Source organism: Amphiura filiformis, chromosome 5, assembly GCF_039555335.1.
Source record: "Amphiura filiformis chromosome 5, Afil_fr2py, whole genome shotgun sequence".
Taxonomy (NCBI): domain Eukaryota; kingdom Metazoa; phylum Echinodermata; class Ophiuroidea; order Amphilepidida; family Amphiuridae; genus Amphiura; species Amphiura filiformis.
In genome coordinates this window covers 66,068,171-66,085,538 of record NC_092632.1, presented here as the reverse complement: position 1 = coordinate 66,085,538, position 17,368 = coordinate 66,068,171, and the positions used below count along the sequence as shown (strand labels likewise).

At 39.4% G+C, this 17,368-nt stretch overlaps 1 protein-coding gene across 1 annotated transcript; it reads right to left on the bottom strand.

Moving 5' to 3' along the window:
* Positions 1-769: 769 nt before the first annotated feature.
* LOC140153571 (GTPase IMAP family member 7-like) lies at positions 770-2,748 on the bottom strand. Its single transcript, XM_072176353.1, has 2 exons — positions 2,260-2,748; positions 770-1,820 (listed from the first exon to the last, which is right to left on the bottom strand). The coding sequence occupies exons 1-2, from the start codon at positions 2,684-2,686 to the stop codon at positions 1,198-1,200; spliced, it is 1,050 nt and encodes a 349-aa protein (XP_072032454.1). The 5' UTR covers positions 2,687-2,748; the 3' UTR covers positions 770-1,197.
* Between the last annotated feature and the right edge of the window lie 14,620 nt (positions 2,749-17,368).

Genomic DNA, 17,368 nt, shown 5'->3' with positions numbered 1-17,368 from the left:
CATATCTGAGTATTCGTGACCTTTCTGACGAAGTTTCTCCACTCATGTCGATCTTGTGCTTTGGTGTAACAGCTGTAAATTGACATTTTGGTTAACGAAACAATTCCATCTGTCCACCTGAGTCTCTGTCTTCCTCTGCTTCTCTTCCCCTCAACTTTTCCGAACATTATCACTTTCTCTAGATTGACTCCTTCTCGCCTGGCAACATGTCCAAAATACTGTAACTTCTGTTTCCTCACTGAGTTGATGAGTGAGACTTTCTCTCCTATTTCATGCCGAACACTCTCATTTGTCCTTTTGGCGGTCCATGGGATGCATAGAAGTTTTCTCCAGCACCACATCTCAAACGCTTCAATCCTTCTTTGATCTGCCGCATTGATCACCCACGTTTCACACGCATATGTTGCGATCAGGAAAATCAAAGAGGAGACAAGTCTAATCTTTGTTGACTTGCTGATGCTTCTGTCCTTCCATAACTTGTGCATGGTGCACATTGATGTTTTGCCATTGCTATGCGACGTCTGATCTCAGTAGAGCATCCGCCTTGGTTTGAAATCATGGATCCAAGGAAGTTGAACTGTTTGATAACCTCAATTGCTTGGTTTCCTGCATGAATAGTGGTGTTCTCTTCTTGTTGGTTGATGACCATCACCTTGGTTTTGCTTACATTTAGAAAAAGCCCAAAGTTTTATCCTTTATCCTTAAAACATGGTCAAATTTTGACCGATTTGTGGTTAAAATTTGACCACAATTAAGGGATAAGGTGCATAGTTGACTACTACTACGGGGTCAATTTTAACCACGCACACGCTGTTTTAAAAGTGTACAATTGAACATTATATGTTTTTTTCGATAAATTAATAAATGATCACATCAAACAACCGTGCGTTGACTCAGTTTTTTTCGATGAAATTTATGATTTATGCAACGGAGTAACCTTAATGTTGTGTAAAGGTTTGACTGTACTGAAATATTGACTACATGTTGAAGGATCCATGAAATTAGCCCATTATGTGACGTTTGTGAAGGTTGTGAGTCCAGTTGATCAGTTTTATGTTTAATTCAATACCAAATATGTGACATCAACAACATAATTATATTGATGACCAATGCAGGAATGATTGACTCCCCAGTTTTTTAAAGCTTCTTAACCGGACAGAAGCTGACAGGGTTTAGTTTTGACAACTCTAAACCTGTTTATAGAGACAACTTGACACGTTTACCCCCATTTGTACCGATCATTTGATTAATCAACGCCATTAGTTGCTTAACTTGATCTTGGTTGCCAGAAGAGTCAGGTGGACACGTATCAGCGAATCCAATATACCTATTGCCACAGTCGTGTAGTACCTGCTTAACGTCAATGTTTCTGTTGATGTATTCACTTAACGGTAACAGACTTGCTTCAGAAGCACCAAATCCTCTCGTGAACAGAACAACCACATGCTTGCACACATTCTCTCCAAAGCATCGACGCAGGTGAGCTACGGTGTTGCGTATTGTTTTAGGTGGCGAATTAATTCGAATAACCAGCAAGAATGCATGGGGTCCAGGAGCTGATTGAAATTTCACCTGAGCAACGATGCTCTTTATTCCAGTATCGCTGACTTGGAGACCTTCAGGGGTGTCAACAATGGAGATGGCTGTGCCAAACACCTCTCCTTGGAGCCGCTTGCAGGTTCTGGAGATGCCATGTAGCGCACTAGATTTTTCCACCTTTTCATCATTACGAAAAATGACGCGTCTTGATACAGCTGTAGTTCCAGCTCCCTGCGATCCGACGACAACTAACCTCAATGCATCAAATCTTGGAGTGTTATCTATAAAACAGAGGAATTACAAATAGTTGAAATTAATTGCAAAATAATGTCAGTGCCCGCATTTATAATTTCCCAGAATTTTTTTTCGACGTAATCAACGTAATCAACAGTTGTTCGACGTAATCAACATTTGTTTTGACTATTGAGGGTGTCCTTTTCAGCAAATGTTACAATATGGCTTTAATTGTTTGGGTATCTTAACGCCGCAACTAACTGGTGTGGTTGAGGAAGGAAGTCTGATCATTTAATCAGAAGAGACATAGGAAAAACTAAAAGCTCAATCTTGGAAAAGGAAATGGTGAAGAATAGTACTTACGAGAAACCCAATATGTACGCAACTCACTTTGTATTCTCATGAAAATATAACATTAGTAATTAGTAATTGCTTTTGATAGTTTGAGAACGTAACAGCGGACAGTACAAATCGTCGAGTTCTTACCTGAATGCAGAAGGTGTACTATGTCATCTGCCGTAGGTCTATCTTCTGGTTCCTTACTCCAACATAAGCGCATTAATATTGCAACAACCTTTGGACAATCACGTGGTACATCAGGCCTCAGATTGTTTTCGACCACTTGGTATACCACGTACTGCCATTCTGATCCTTCAAACGGTTCTCTACCTGATACCATCTCGATGGCAAGCATTCCATAAGCGTAGAGATCAGAAGCAAATGAGAAGTGGTTCTGGCTGTTGATCTCCGGTGCCATGTAACGCCGCGTACCTTTCTCGCTAGACGTCACCTCGGACCCATCAATAGCAATGTATCTGGCAATCCCAAAATCTGCTAGTTTCAGAAGGTTACCTTCAAAGATGATGCAATTGGCTCCTTTGATGTCCCGATGAATCACGTGATTAGCATGCATGTGCTGAAGAGCAAGCGCTGATTCTCGTAACCACTTCAAGAGCAGATCTCCGCGTACTGGTGTATAACGCTCATTCTACAAAATCCGGTGCCAATAGCCCTTTTTCCATTCTTTGGTCCACAAATACTTTGTCGAGCATTTAGGGCATCAAATATGTTTTTTTCTGGTAGAACTAAACGAGATCTACACGGACATATATAGTTGTCCATACTTTAAATGCTTTCTTCAGCCTGATTAACCCTTGCAAAGGCTCGAAAATCGCTAAAATTGCGTTTCCACTGCTCAAGTGTCAAATCTGATCCTTAATATTTTCTTTGAATAAATGTGATATCTTTACATATTTGTTGTTTTTTAATTAGATAAGGCGTCATCATATTGCATATCAACATTATTTTTTAGTGATTAAAACGTCTTTGTGTAATTCTAAAATAAATTGCACTTTCCACGAAAACGCTGTGAGCTACGTTACCACTTTTTAACACACGTTATTGGAAAGACGTAAAACAGAGGTATCAACGTAGTTTACGGTTTTGAAAGGAAACACTCATAGGTTTTTAAAAATAACAGTAAAAATCGTGATGCTGTAGCATTTTTGGCATAGAAATGTTGTAAACATTGAAATTTCGACCGACCATGTTAAGATTGGTGAGCTACGTTACCAGAATTCCATAGTATGCACTTGTATAACAAGTACTTCCTAATAATATGTGATAGGTACCAGTGATCGAATCCCATTTATATTAGAATTAACCGACATAACATTCTAACGTTCGCAAATCACATCAAAACATTAAAAACCCGTGAACTACGTTACTGTGAGCTACGTTACGCACTCATTTATGCATCTTCAAAACTTCTATGAAATGGTGAAATCGGTGTTACATTTCACTCAAGTGATCTTTCGTTTGCTTTTTATGACCTTGGATTAAGTAAAACCAACCCATTTTGTAGCCGGTAACGTAGCTCACATTACATTGAGTTTTAGTGTTAAAAAACATCATGATGTCCTGAAAGAAAAATATGCAAGTGGTGTTGACAATCTTTTACATCTGAAAGTAGTGATACATTTGCTCTTAAAAAACACAAAAAGCAGGTCTTTTTGAACAACTTTATTTTTTTCAATTTTTACAGTGGATTGGCACCGGATTTTGTAGAATGAGCGATAACCGTTGTGCTTTATGTAATCTCGCACTGAACCTAACGGAGCATATTCAAGTACGATCATGTTGACGGGACCTTTTTGGATGAATCCGTATAATTCTACAATATTCGTATGATGAAGATCTGCTAATATCTCAATTTCTTCTTTTCTCAGTTCAAGAACGTTTTTCACAGCAGCTACTTGGTTGCCTTTATACGGTTTTTTAAAAGAGGCGCGAGTCACAGTCGCACAACCACCTTCGCCTAGTTTTTCATGGAAATGAAAGTCTTCAAGTTGGAATTGTTTGGCGGATGAATCATTCAATCTGATGGCGGCCATTGTTATTACTGCTCACCAAATCTGTGCAGATAGTTCTGTAATAATATGAAAGAAAACGATGTTTCAATATGTAGCAAGTGATGACCCATCCATGGCCATGGATATTGCAATATATGAACGCTTGTCGCGATAAATCGCACCAAAATGATGAAATTAGGCTAATATCAAATCATTCATTGGTGGTTTTCGGTGCCTATACATTGCAGGTGCAGCTGGAAGTACATTGACTTTTTGCTTCAATGTGCGAGCACAATGCGTGACAACTACACCACAAGCAGACAATGTAATATAAAATAACAAAATCGGCGGGGTTTAGAGCTGTTTAGGCCTATTGTATTGGGTTTTTATATTAGCGGCAGCTGACATTGTTTCTTGAAAGACGAAAAATAAGTATTCATACACTCTAAGAAATAAAGTTTGCAAAGAGTATTTCATTTGTCCACACAGTGAAACCCTCGATGGGTCTTAAAGGCGCGGCATATTCAGTGATTTACTCATCCTAGGGCCGTAAAAATGATCAAAATTCAGATTTTGGCACATTTTTTACTGCGATGTGCTAACATATAGCGTACTTGTGGTTAAGCTAAAGCAATGTATAATAAGACATTTTACATGGATTTGTAATTTCTCTAAGTAGAGAAATTAACTACATGTATTTGAATGTGGCTTCCACTTTGTCAATACTGCCGTTTTCCTCTGTTTTTGCCAAATATTTCATTTCAAAAATACCTATAAATGACAAATGTAATGGCTTATCTTTCACGTTTGAGCAATTTATGCACAATTTGAAGTACACTTTCAATGTGATCACAAAATAAGCTTTTAACTTAAGTTATATCTGAGTGAGCACTCTGCAATGATCAGAAGAAATAGCCTACATACAGAATATGTAATGGCTCTTCCAACTGGTTTGGAATAACTATACCTTGACCTAAGGCTTCGGCACGGATGCTGATGCACTTTGCCTTGCCATCTGATCCATGGTGATTCCATGCCATGCCACTCGGTCTTCGAGCTAGGCAGTCTGATTTTATAGTGTCCATCCATCTTTTGGGAGGTCTTCCACGTGGTCTTTTTCCATGTACATTGACCTCTAGCAAAATTTTGGGGTATCTGTCGTTGCCCATTCGCTGCACGTGGCCAAAGAATCGGAACCTTTTTTGTGTGATTTTATCTGTGACTGTGTGCTTCAGCCCAAGTGTGTCTCGTATTATGGTGTTACGGGTTTGTCCAGACCATGATCTTCCTCAAGCATAACTATACAGTGGTTCCTTTATTAGGTTTCACATGCCTGGTCACCACGGAGGACACTTTAGAACACATTTCTAACTCTTTTTTAAAGTGTATCCTATGGTTATGTGTGCATTTTAGAAATAACATAAATAACTTATAATTAATTGATATGATTTTATTATTATACAATGCATTAAATCACAAGCATGACAAGTACATGTACATGTACTCACTATTATTTACCGAGCCAAGTTTTTTGCGTACATGCAACAATTTTGATACGTATACAAATGATTGCAATATTTGATACCATAAATACGAGTATAATCAACGCACTGAAGAGTCTATTGTTCTATTGTGTCCGATGTGAGCGCTGACATATTGGAAAATGTTGCCAATCAATATTAATGAAGTCGTGTGATCGACACCTACAACTGTTCAATTGGGCGACTTTATTGTTAGGTGCTTTTATTCATACATTGGGCGTATAGAGCTGTATCGGTTGGTCGGCAATTATATTTAATACAGTATTATAGGCCTACAAGTATGATTTACTTTGCTTTATTGATTGATTTAGAAATAGTATGGCTATATGCTTCTCGAGTTATCAGCAAATATATCACATTTGAGGTCCAGGGAAGACTCCTATATACGCGATGCTCATGTAAAATACTATGGTAGGCCTATACATAATAAAACACGATGTGGACCGCGGCTAATGTCCTTAAAATACTACAGTAGGAGTGATATCATAATTACTTCAAATCCTTATGTAGACCTATTGGCAAACAATGTAGACAACTTACTTGTGTAGATTCTTATATCCGCCACACAAAGCGCACACTTTGCCTATCCCAGTGGGCACAGGTTAGGATTTCGACGTTGTATCAACGTTGATACAACGTCGAAATATAACCTAACCTGATTTCAACCCGATTTCAACCTAGAGATTGGTTGAAATCAGGTTGAAATTTCAACGTGGATACAACGTTGAAATTTCAACCTGATTTCAACCATGTTTCAACAAACTGTCAATGCAAAAATTAAGGAGGTTGAAATCAGGTTGAAACTTCAACGTTGATACAACGTTGAAATTTCAACCTGATTTCAACCAATGTTTCAATGCACAACTTAATGACGTTACATAAAATATTATTAGGACGAAATATGCATATGCCTAGTATAATACATGTTTAAAGGTCGATAGCATTGAAATTTTAGCCAAGTTTTTCTATATATCCAGGCCGCATGATCTAACGATTTAAACCGAACTTCCGTTCCCTTCTTCAAGTGGCGCGCGCGGCGTGCACTACCTCAAATACTTACGCGAAAACACCGGGTGGTACGGGGTATGCTATACGGCCCCGTCGCCGCTCAATTGGCGGGCTGATGTTGATATGGGAATTCCTACAACATGGTGAAGTTGGTGCAAGAGACGTTCACAAACACTTGTTAGGGGGGCTGATGCAAAAGGGTGGGGAGGGCTTTAGTTTTGACCCTCCTAGGGGTAGAGGAGGGCCTTGAAAAATGACCAAAAATTTTCCCAGGAAAATTGAGTTTATATGATTTTCTATGGGATTGACCCATAATTTTTCATGTCAAAGGGGAGGCTGAATTTTTAGAGATCTGAAAGGGGCGGAAAACTTTCGCGATGATTTTTTTTGCATCAGCCCCCTAACAAGTGTTTGTGAGCGGTCCCTAATATGCCTATTCGCATATCTTCAAACTATTTTACTAACCCGATCATATCGCCCCGGGGAATTGCCCGGGTATCGCCACAACGGCATAGCCGGTGTAGCTACAAGGTCGGCGTATCGAGGTCGGCACCCATACGCGGGAGGCAACCGGGTGTGGGAGTGGGTGGGCCGGCCGCATCATAGGCCTATGTTGTCGATCATAGTCGGAGAAAGCAGGGGAGTGTTATGGGGGGACGCCCTCTCTTTTTTTTTCATGGGGACGGCAAGTGTTTATAGGTAGGCCTATACCGCACGTTTGCAAGATATTGTGGGTGGGTATGTACACACACAATTGTGTTAACAAGCGTTCGCAAATGTTTGCGAGTACGCACTCATGTTTACAAGTGTTCATGGGTACGCTTGCGTACATTGCCGGTACGCACGCACGTTCGCAAGTGTTTGCGAATACGCATGCGCGTGCGCAATTGTTTATGGGTACGCATGCACATGTTCAAGTCTTTATAGGTACGCACATGCGTTTGCAAGTTATTGCGGGTACGCACGCGCGTTCGCAAGTGTTTGCAAGTATACACATAATGCATACACAAGTGTTTGCAAGTACAAACGCACGTTCTCAAGTGTTTGGGAGTATACGCATGCACGTTCGCAAGTGTTTGCGTGAATACACTCGTTCTCAAGTATTTATGCGTACGCATGCACGTTCGCAAGTGTTTGCAAGTACGCAAGCGTATGCGCAAGTGTTTACGGGTACGCACACGCATGCGCAAGTGTTGATGGGTACGCACTTGTGTTCGAAAGTTATTGCGGGTACGCACGCGCGTACGTTACGCAATCGAGTTTGCAAGTGTTTTCAGTACGCATGCCCGTTCGCAAGTGTTTATGGGTACGCGAAAGTTATTACGGGTACGCATGCGAGTTCGCAAGTGTTTGCAAGTGCACACTCGCGTTCACAAGTGTTTATAGGTACGCACGCACATTTGCAAATTATTGAAGGTATACGTACGCGCGTGCACAAGTGTTTGTGAGTACGCACACAAGTGTTTATGGGTAGGCCTACGCACACGCGAGTGCAAAACTGATGCCACTGCCACGAGCGGGACGGCGCATCAATCAATGACATATTAAATGCCTTGAATGTGTCCGTTTGTTTGAACTTGATGTAGGATCTGGATTTGGATCTGGATAGGCAAGCAGTGAATTCTGCATCACGCTATAGAGTTGTAGGCTAGTCGGCCTAGGCCTATGAAACATGTTGAAAAACAATTTCAAATTTTTGGATATTCGTTAGTTCTGGTCGCATTTTTACCTATAAACATGTTTCTAATCCTATATCACCATGTTTGGACATTCAAAAGTTTAAAAAATTTTGGATTAAAATTGTAGTAGTATCGCTTTCGCCCAACACTTTTCCAGAACGGATATTGCCCAATGTACATCAGTATCACAGGCGTTTCGCGCATCCGGATGCCCACTGGATGCCCACTGGTGGTCCACTGGATGTGACATCCAGTGTCACTCCGGTTTAGGCACATCCAGTTGACAACCAGATGTTGACATCTGGTGTGACACTAGATGTCAATATGTGGTGGACTGCTAGTATTGGAAATCAAGCGGACCACCAAAAGTGTGCATCATGTTGTCTGCTGTTTGCATACATTAGGTGGCCTGGTTGTTGTGGTTATTTGGAAAGCTAACACAACAATGATGCCATATTTGGGCATACCAATTCTCATTTACAAGTCACGTGACCAAAATCTTAGCTAAAACGTCAAAAAACCATGATTTTTGTGATTTTGATGAAAATCAATGGGAAAAAGGTTTTAAATAAGTCTAACTCCGTTATTTTTTTAATCTTGGATCTGAAACTTTGCAGATTTATCAAGGTTGATAAAAACTTACCATATAAAGTAACATAAAGTGAAACATATATTTTCGCTATCTTCTGTTTCCATGGTAACGTGTTTAAAATCCACAGATTTGGTAAAAATGAGTCTAACTTCGTTATTTTAAGAAACTCGAACCTGAAATTTTGCAGGTGTGTCAAGGTTGATAAAAGGTAACCATATATAGTAAAATAAAGTGAAACATATATTTTCGCTATCTTCTGTTGCCATGGAAACGTGTTTAAAATCCACAGATTTGGTAAAAAATGAGTCTAACTTCGTTATTTTAAGAAACTCGAACCTGAAATTTTGCAGGTGTGTCAAGGTTGATAAAAGCTAACCATATATAGTAAAATAAAGTGAAACATATATTTTTGCTATCTTCTGTTGCCATGGTAACGTGTTTAAAATCCACAGATTTGGTAAAAAATGAGTCTAACTTCGTTATTTTAAGAAACTCGAACCTGAAACTTTGCAGGTGTGTCAAGGTTGATAAAAGCTAACCATATATAGTAAAATAAAGTGAAACATATATTTTCGTGATTTCCTGTTGCCATGGTAACGTGTTTAAAATCCACAGAGTTGGTAAAAAATTAAGTCTAACTCCGTTATTTTTAGAAACTCGAACCTGAAACTTTGCAGGTGTGTCAAGGTTGATAAAAGCTAACCATATATAGTAAAATAAAGTGAAACATATATTTACGCTATCTTCTGTTGCCATGGTAACGTGTTTAAAATCCACAGATTTGGTAAAAATGAGTCTAACTCCGTTATTTTTAGAACCTCGAACTTTGCAGGTGTGTCAAGGTTGATAAAAGCTAACCATATATAGTAAAATAAAGTGAAACATATATTTTCGCTATCTTCTGTTGCCATGGTAACGCATTTAAAATCAACAGATTTGGTAAAAAATGAGTCTAACTCCATTATTTTTAGGAATTTGAACCTGAAACTTTGCAAATATGTCAAGGTTGATAAAATCTAACCATAAACAGTAGAATAAAGCGAAACACATGTTTTCGTGATTTCCTGTTGCCATGGTAACGTGTTTAAAATCCACAGAGTTGGTAAAAGATTAGTCTAACTCCGTTATTTTTAGAAACTCGAACCTGAAACTTTGCAGGTGTGTCAAGGTTGATAAAACTAACCATTATAGCAAAAATAAAGTGAAACATATTTTCGCTATCTTCTGTTGCCATGGTAACGTGTTTAAAATCCACAGATTTGGTAAAAAATGAGTCTAACTCCGTTATTTTTAGGAATTCGAACCTGAAAGGTGCAAGGTTGATAAAAGCTATACATATAGGCTATAGTTTTTAAAAAAAGTGAAACATATTTTCGCTCTCTTCTGATGCCATGCACAATGTCAACACCCTATATTATAAATATTTTTGTGTCAGTTCCTGCAGAACTGACACCTTCTCCTACAGGTTTGACGATCACGTGACAATTCGAATCATCATATCGAAATATCACGTGATCTGTAAAAATATCAATATCAATATCAATACTATTCGTCAATTCAGCCCCAAACCAATTCGCCCACATGCTAATTCGAACCCTGTATATTGATGTACAAAAAAGGTTGGCCAAATTTAACTATTTCGTGATTTTCTCCATAACCGTTGTTTTTACACCAAATCTGTATATTTAGATGCCTTGATGTCTTGCATTCGGTCACAAACCAATTCGTTGTACTTTGTGCACTTAATCCTCTATCTTTTAAACCAAATATCCTAAAGAGTCGTGTGATATGTCGAACTTTTCCTCTGGTCATAAAGAACAAAATAAGTCAGCGTTCGCGTATCTGTGCGTAGCCGCAGTTTGTGGCCCTCACAACACGGTCCTAGGAAATGGAATATTACTGATAAATATATCCCGGGAAATATATAAAGATGGCAAAATCATTAAACCAGTTTAAGTTACAAATAAAAAAAAGTCTAATAAAAAATTACATCTAATATTTAGGCATTATTTAATGACCTCACACATCCCCACCCATCTCTACCCCAACTATCAATTTCGTCTGTGAACTGTAGAATGTCTATATGAAATGTTATAAATATTTATGATTGGTTCTTTCTTTGCATGTTCTTCTCCTCTTTCTTTTTCTTTTATTTGTTAACCTTGTGTAATATATTGTATGTTGTAGCTTAAGGCAGTGTAAGGGGGTGCTCGCTTCAGGCCTTTGGGCCTTTTGAGCATCTCCTCATTCAAATTTTTTGTGTCTTTTATATATTTTGTATGTCGATTTGAATGAAAATAAAATGATGATGTATGATGATGATGATGTACATCATTTCCTACAGAGTCGTGAGATATGTCAAACTTTTCCCTTGGTCATAAGGAACAAAAAAAGAGTCAGTGGTCGCATCCGCATATCTGTAGGATCATCGGTTAATAAGATATAGTCACTTTTTTTTAATTTGTAACCAAATATCCTAGAGAGTCGTGCCATATGTCAAAAAGGAACAGAAAAGTCAGTGGTCGCATATCTGTAGGATCATCGGTTAATGAGATATAGTCACTTTTTTGTACGTTGTACACTTAAACCCCTTGTTTTTTACTTCTGGATATCGTTTGGAGTCAAATGATTTTTCATTTTAAAGCTTATGATATATTTTCTAAACACGAAATAAAACAAAATTGACCATATTAAATCGTTTATCCCTTTTGGTCAATATCGAATTGGTTTGTGGCTGACTTACATGTAGCTTGGGGCCAAATGCATGAATTGGCATATGGCCAAGTCAACTGTGGACGAATTGGTTTGGGTCCGAATCGACCTGCTTCCATGCTGATACCAGGAAATGGCGAAAAATTACGTACTTTTACAAGGCAAAAAGCAACTTTTCTAGGCATTGTTGACATGGTGCCTTCGCTAAAGAAAGTTTCCTACTATAAAGACCTAACTTTTGAGATGGTTTGTATGTTTGAAGGTGCAAAATTAACAATAAGCTTAAAATAAGGCGCCCGGTTTATCTGTACTTGGAGCTGGTGGGGAGAGAAAGCATTAAATACATTCAGGAAAAAATACAACTCGAACCAAAGATCAAGGCTCCATTTCAAAATCAAGACTGTGGGTCTTGGATGAAGGAAGATGACGAAACAAGAGTCCTGACCCAATCCGAATCCTATTTTGACCTTTATACAAATAAACCACCAGCCCCCTTCTTCATCACATACAATATTTTTTATAAAAACATCCAGTGTTAATTAAACAAAAATCTTTTTGTATTGCGCTGGTATAGGAGTTGCAAGGGCCTGATACTTTGCTGATATCGAATGATGAAATTCGCCATCTTCCTCCTGTGAAAAAATTGGAAGAATAGAAGGCTGACGTTGCGCCAAAACACATAGGCCTATGTAAGTGTATAATTATGCCTATTTAATGATAAATGAACTACCACTAAATGTTCTTGTCAGTGCTGCAGTGCAAAACTTTACATTAACATTACATTAAAATAATAATTACATTGTAAATTGGAACTGACACCAATTTTTTTCAGGAATATCTTGTTTCCATACAGCTCCATACTCCGTTGGTGATCAATATTCTATTGTTGACACAGATAAAGAAAGTTTACATATGCATTGTGACATAGACGTGTGATTGAATATATTCTATACAACAATTTTTGACATGAAGATATAGGGATGATGACGCTGTGCCATGGTAACGTGTTTAAAATCCACAGATTTGGTAAAAAATAAGTCTAAAAGAGGAACAAGATCAAAACGCTCATCAGAAAAGTTTCCAAGTTCTTAGAACCGAAATGTCATCGACGAAATTGAAGCCTCATTCAAATACATGTAGCTATATTTTTAAAAAAAGTAGGCCTACACGGCTTTCGGCTGAACTACTAACAGGCTATGTTAGTACATCTATGGCAATGACTGTGGGCAATGACAAAGGTACCAAGATTTGAATTTTGATCATTTTTACGATCATACGGATGAGCAAATCACTGAATGGGCCTTTAAGCATTTTCATGCTTTAAAGTAATGCATGTATTAGTGCAATAATTATGTATCGGCCTACCCCGGGTGGTGCACTATGGGTGGGGGCCAAGATATTTTGGCAGGGGAATGGGGGGGGGATTGACAGGTCGGTAGGGGGAGGGACAAACGATTTTTGGCAGGCTAGTGGGGGGGGCAAGCAGGGAGGTAAATAGGTAAATAAGGATAATTTATTGGGTGGGCGATTAGGGAAAATAATTTACTGGGTGGGCAGCTGAAATTAATGGCATCCATACGTATGCATTTTCTGAAATTTAGACCTAGGCCTATTTTAGTGGCGTTCCGCGGCCGATCCTACCCGGGGGGCTGCGGAAAAGATAAACTTTGCCACCCGCTTCATCAACAGCCCGAAAAGGTTGACCCATTTTTTTCGGTGGTTTAAAAAGTGAAGAGCAAAAAAAAAAAAGGGGGGGTTATAGGCATTAGCGAGCTAAAAGCACAAAAATGTATGTATAGTTCAAATTTTTTAAACATTTTTCATAATTTCTACACCCTTGTTTGTTTAATGATTCTTTTTTACCGCTCCTTCTTCCAACGCCCCATCTTTTTTGCCGCCATGCTCACGCCCCCAAAGCCCCACAAATATGCGCATGTATGAGACAAAAAAACAAACCCAAAACAACACTCCCTAAATGGACATTTGGTGGCTCTTTCCATCATATTTCCTCAATTGGAATAGGTCATTCGTGATTTTGCTGTGAACCAACAATCACAGTGCGGGTTCCGCTCCAATAGATCAACAATTGACATGATCGTCTCGCTACGGTAACTGCAAGAAAAATGCAGAGAGCAGCATCAACCCCTTTATCTGGCATTCATTGATTTGACCAAGACGTTTGTTCTTCTTAGCAGGGATGGTCTATTCAAGATGCTTCCTCAGATTGGCTGTCCACCCAAACTAATCAGCATAACTCGTTCTTTCCATGATGGGATGATGAGTATACTGTCCAGTTTGATGGCTCAATGTCTGAAGAATTTGGTGTCAAAAGTGGAGTAAAGCAAGGCTGCGTACTCGCACCAACACTGTTTGGCATTTTCTTTCCAACTACTCAAGCACCGCTTCAAGTCATCCACAGAGGGAGTGTATCGTCACTCACGATCTGACAGTAAACTCTTTAACATTGCACGCCTGAAGGCCAAGACCAAAATAAGGGAAGTACTGATTAGAGACATGCTATTTGCTGATGATGCTGCGATACGATAGCTGCCCACTCTGAAGTTGAGCTACAGAAACTGATGGATCCTTTCGCATCGGCCTGCGACCTCTTCAGCTTAACCATAAGTCTGAAGAAGACTCCAGTCATGGGATAACATGCATATATTGGCCCAACGTTGGTTTTCGAACGCGAATCTTGGCATCGGCATTATTTTGCTGCCCATATTGGGCCAATCTTGGCTTACCATCGGTAATCTTCATACCGTAAACGTTCGCCTAATGGCGCTATGGGCTCCCTTGACATAACTGGAATTTTAGACACAAACTAAAAGTGCCCTTCCATAAAAAATCCCACCAGCAAATAAGGGCACGTACTCTTAATTCTTGTTGGGATTTTTAGAAGAGGGAGCTCTCTATTTTGTACATGAAATTTACCCCAAGTCAAAGGAGCCCAGGTGCGCCATTAGGCGAACGTTTACGGTATTGGCATCACAGTGGCAGCCTAAGTTGGTCCAATATATGCCCAATATTTGGTCCAAGCCCAATCTTGGGCCCATGAGCAAATTGGGCCATTGTTGAACATACATCGGGCCACCATCGCCATGGGATATAGCTCCACCATCAATCCACATCATCAGTGATCAGGAACTTGAGGCAGTTCATCAATTCACCTACCTATAGACTCTACTGCCACAGACAATGATCTATCTCTGGATGATGAGCTCAACAAAAGGATCGGCAAGGAGGTCTCTACTCTCTCCAGGTTATCTAAGAAAGTATGGGAGAACAGCTCACCAATACAATAAAAATGGAGGTCTACAAGGCATGTGTAATCAGCACGCTCCTGTATGGTAGTGAATCATGGACGACCTAGAAGAACGGAAGCTGCAAGTTTTTCACTTGAGATGTCTACGCCGCATTCTTGAAATCTCCTGGAAACACAAGGTCACAAACAATGAAGTCATGCCCAAGGCGGGTATCCCATCAATGCGCCTTCGAAGGCTAGGACATGTGAGTCGAATGGAAGATGGTCGCATTCCCAAGGATCTCCTCTACAGAGAACTGTCATCAGTCGGACACAGAAGAAAGGGTCGATCGCTACTCCGCTTCAAGGATAAGCACTTGGCATGAACTGGGTCACCTGGGAATCTATTGGTAGTGTCGGGATCGGAAAAACTTGAAAGCAACATCTCTCTGATGGCCTGAAAAGGGGAGAAGACCAGAATGCTGATGATCATGGTGATGACAAACGAGCAAGGTGCAAAGCCAGTCAGTGAGAAACATTCAAACCAACCCTACCAGATGCACCAGTCTTCATATGTCAGGTCTGCAATAAAATCTGCCATTGGTCTATTCAGCCACACAAGACGATGCTTTTCAACCACCCCAGACAACGCTACTCCATAGTCTGCGAAGACTGACCGATGCCAACAACAACAAAAAAACAATCTTATTATAATGTCCGTTTTATTTCAACAAGTATTCAAATTAACAAGATGTTGACCTTATTACTTGACAAGATCATCCATTTTACTTTGACAAGATTCTGTTATGTTCCCCTCTGGCAAGAATTATTCTAATTTTTTTGTTTTTTTGGTCATAGGCCTATTTGATACGTTGGGTCATTTTTGACAAGATGACAATCAATTGACATGTCAAATATTAAACTTGAGTTTCTGGTCATTGTGATGAGAATGCTCATAAATAAACATAAATTTGTTACCAGGTAGAAAAGGTGATACCGGCCGGGATCGAACCCACGACCTTAGGTTTACGGGACCTGTGCCTTAACCACTGGACCAAGGGAGCTTCCTGTTCGTTTTGATAAAACAATTCAAATAAGGATAGGATTGCACCATCTAAGAAGATGTTTTGTTACCTAGGTAACACAGAAAAAACTGGAAACAGATTTTTTAAAACTGTGAGAAATCAACCTATGAAATTGGGTAAAGTTGTTTTTGGACCACACTGTAAAGTATACATTGTTATTGTCGTGGAATGTTAGTTAAAAATGTGACATTTCTTGACCTATTTTCAACATGATACACATGGCAACATTTTCATTTTGTGGCAATAGTAGGATTAGGCATATCTGTTCATAACATCCTTTATCTATTCATTACAATAAGATGCACTCTGTAGCTTTTCGAGGATTAGAAATAATTAATTTACTAAAACTATCAGTTTTTTTAACAATAGGCCTCATGGCCGCAGCTAGAGGGGAGATAAGAGGGGAGATCCGGGTGGGGGAGGGGGGGGGGGGGGGCTGAGACCTCCCTTGTCAAATATGTCAGTAAAATTGTTCCATCGTCGGCAAATCGCAGAGGAGAGAGAGGCTGAGCTCGCAACATACATCTAGACCATTTAAAGTTTGCAATTTGGGATGGGGATTTGGGATTTGGCATGCAAGGGGGGGGGGCAAAGATGTTTTGGCATGCCAAGGGGGGGCAAGCGATTTTTGGCGGGCAGAGAGGGGGGGGGGCAAGCGATTTTTGGCTCAACATAATTGCACAGCCCCTAAACTATCTGTGGTCATCTTGTGACTCCCTACATTTTCGTCATCAAAAATTGTATGACGCCCTATTTTACTTTCCAAAATTTACGAAATGATAGCCCCTAGCTAAACAACATATAGCTTTTATAACACTGGGAACCACCCTGGAGACTTGGAGAGCGGAAACCATCAAAAATTATTAAAATTTCCAATCCATGAAAACAAAGATCAATCAATGCATTAGTACCAGCTGAAAAACATGGAGCCAACAACACTGGGAACCACCCCTATATTATTAATATTTGTTCAAAAAAATAATTTGCAACATCGAGAATAACAAAATCCATTAAAACAAAGATCTAGCAATTATGCATTAGTAGGCCTATACCAGTTAAACAACATGGAGCCAATAACACCGGGAACCACCACTGGAACGTGGAAACCATCAAAAGAAGATTTTTTTTTGTTCCAAAAATAATTTGCAACATCAAAAATAACAAAATTCATGAAAAAAATCTTGAAGCAACACATTATAGTACCAGCTAAACAACACGGAGCCAATAACACTGGGAACCGCTACTGAAACGTGGAAACCGTCAAAAGTATCATTATTGATAAAAAAAAATTGCAACATCCAAAATAACAAAAATCCATGAAAACAAAGATCAAGCAATGCATTAGTAATAGCTAAACAACTTGGAGCCAATAAAACCGCGAAC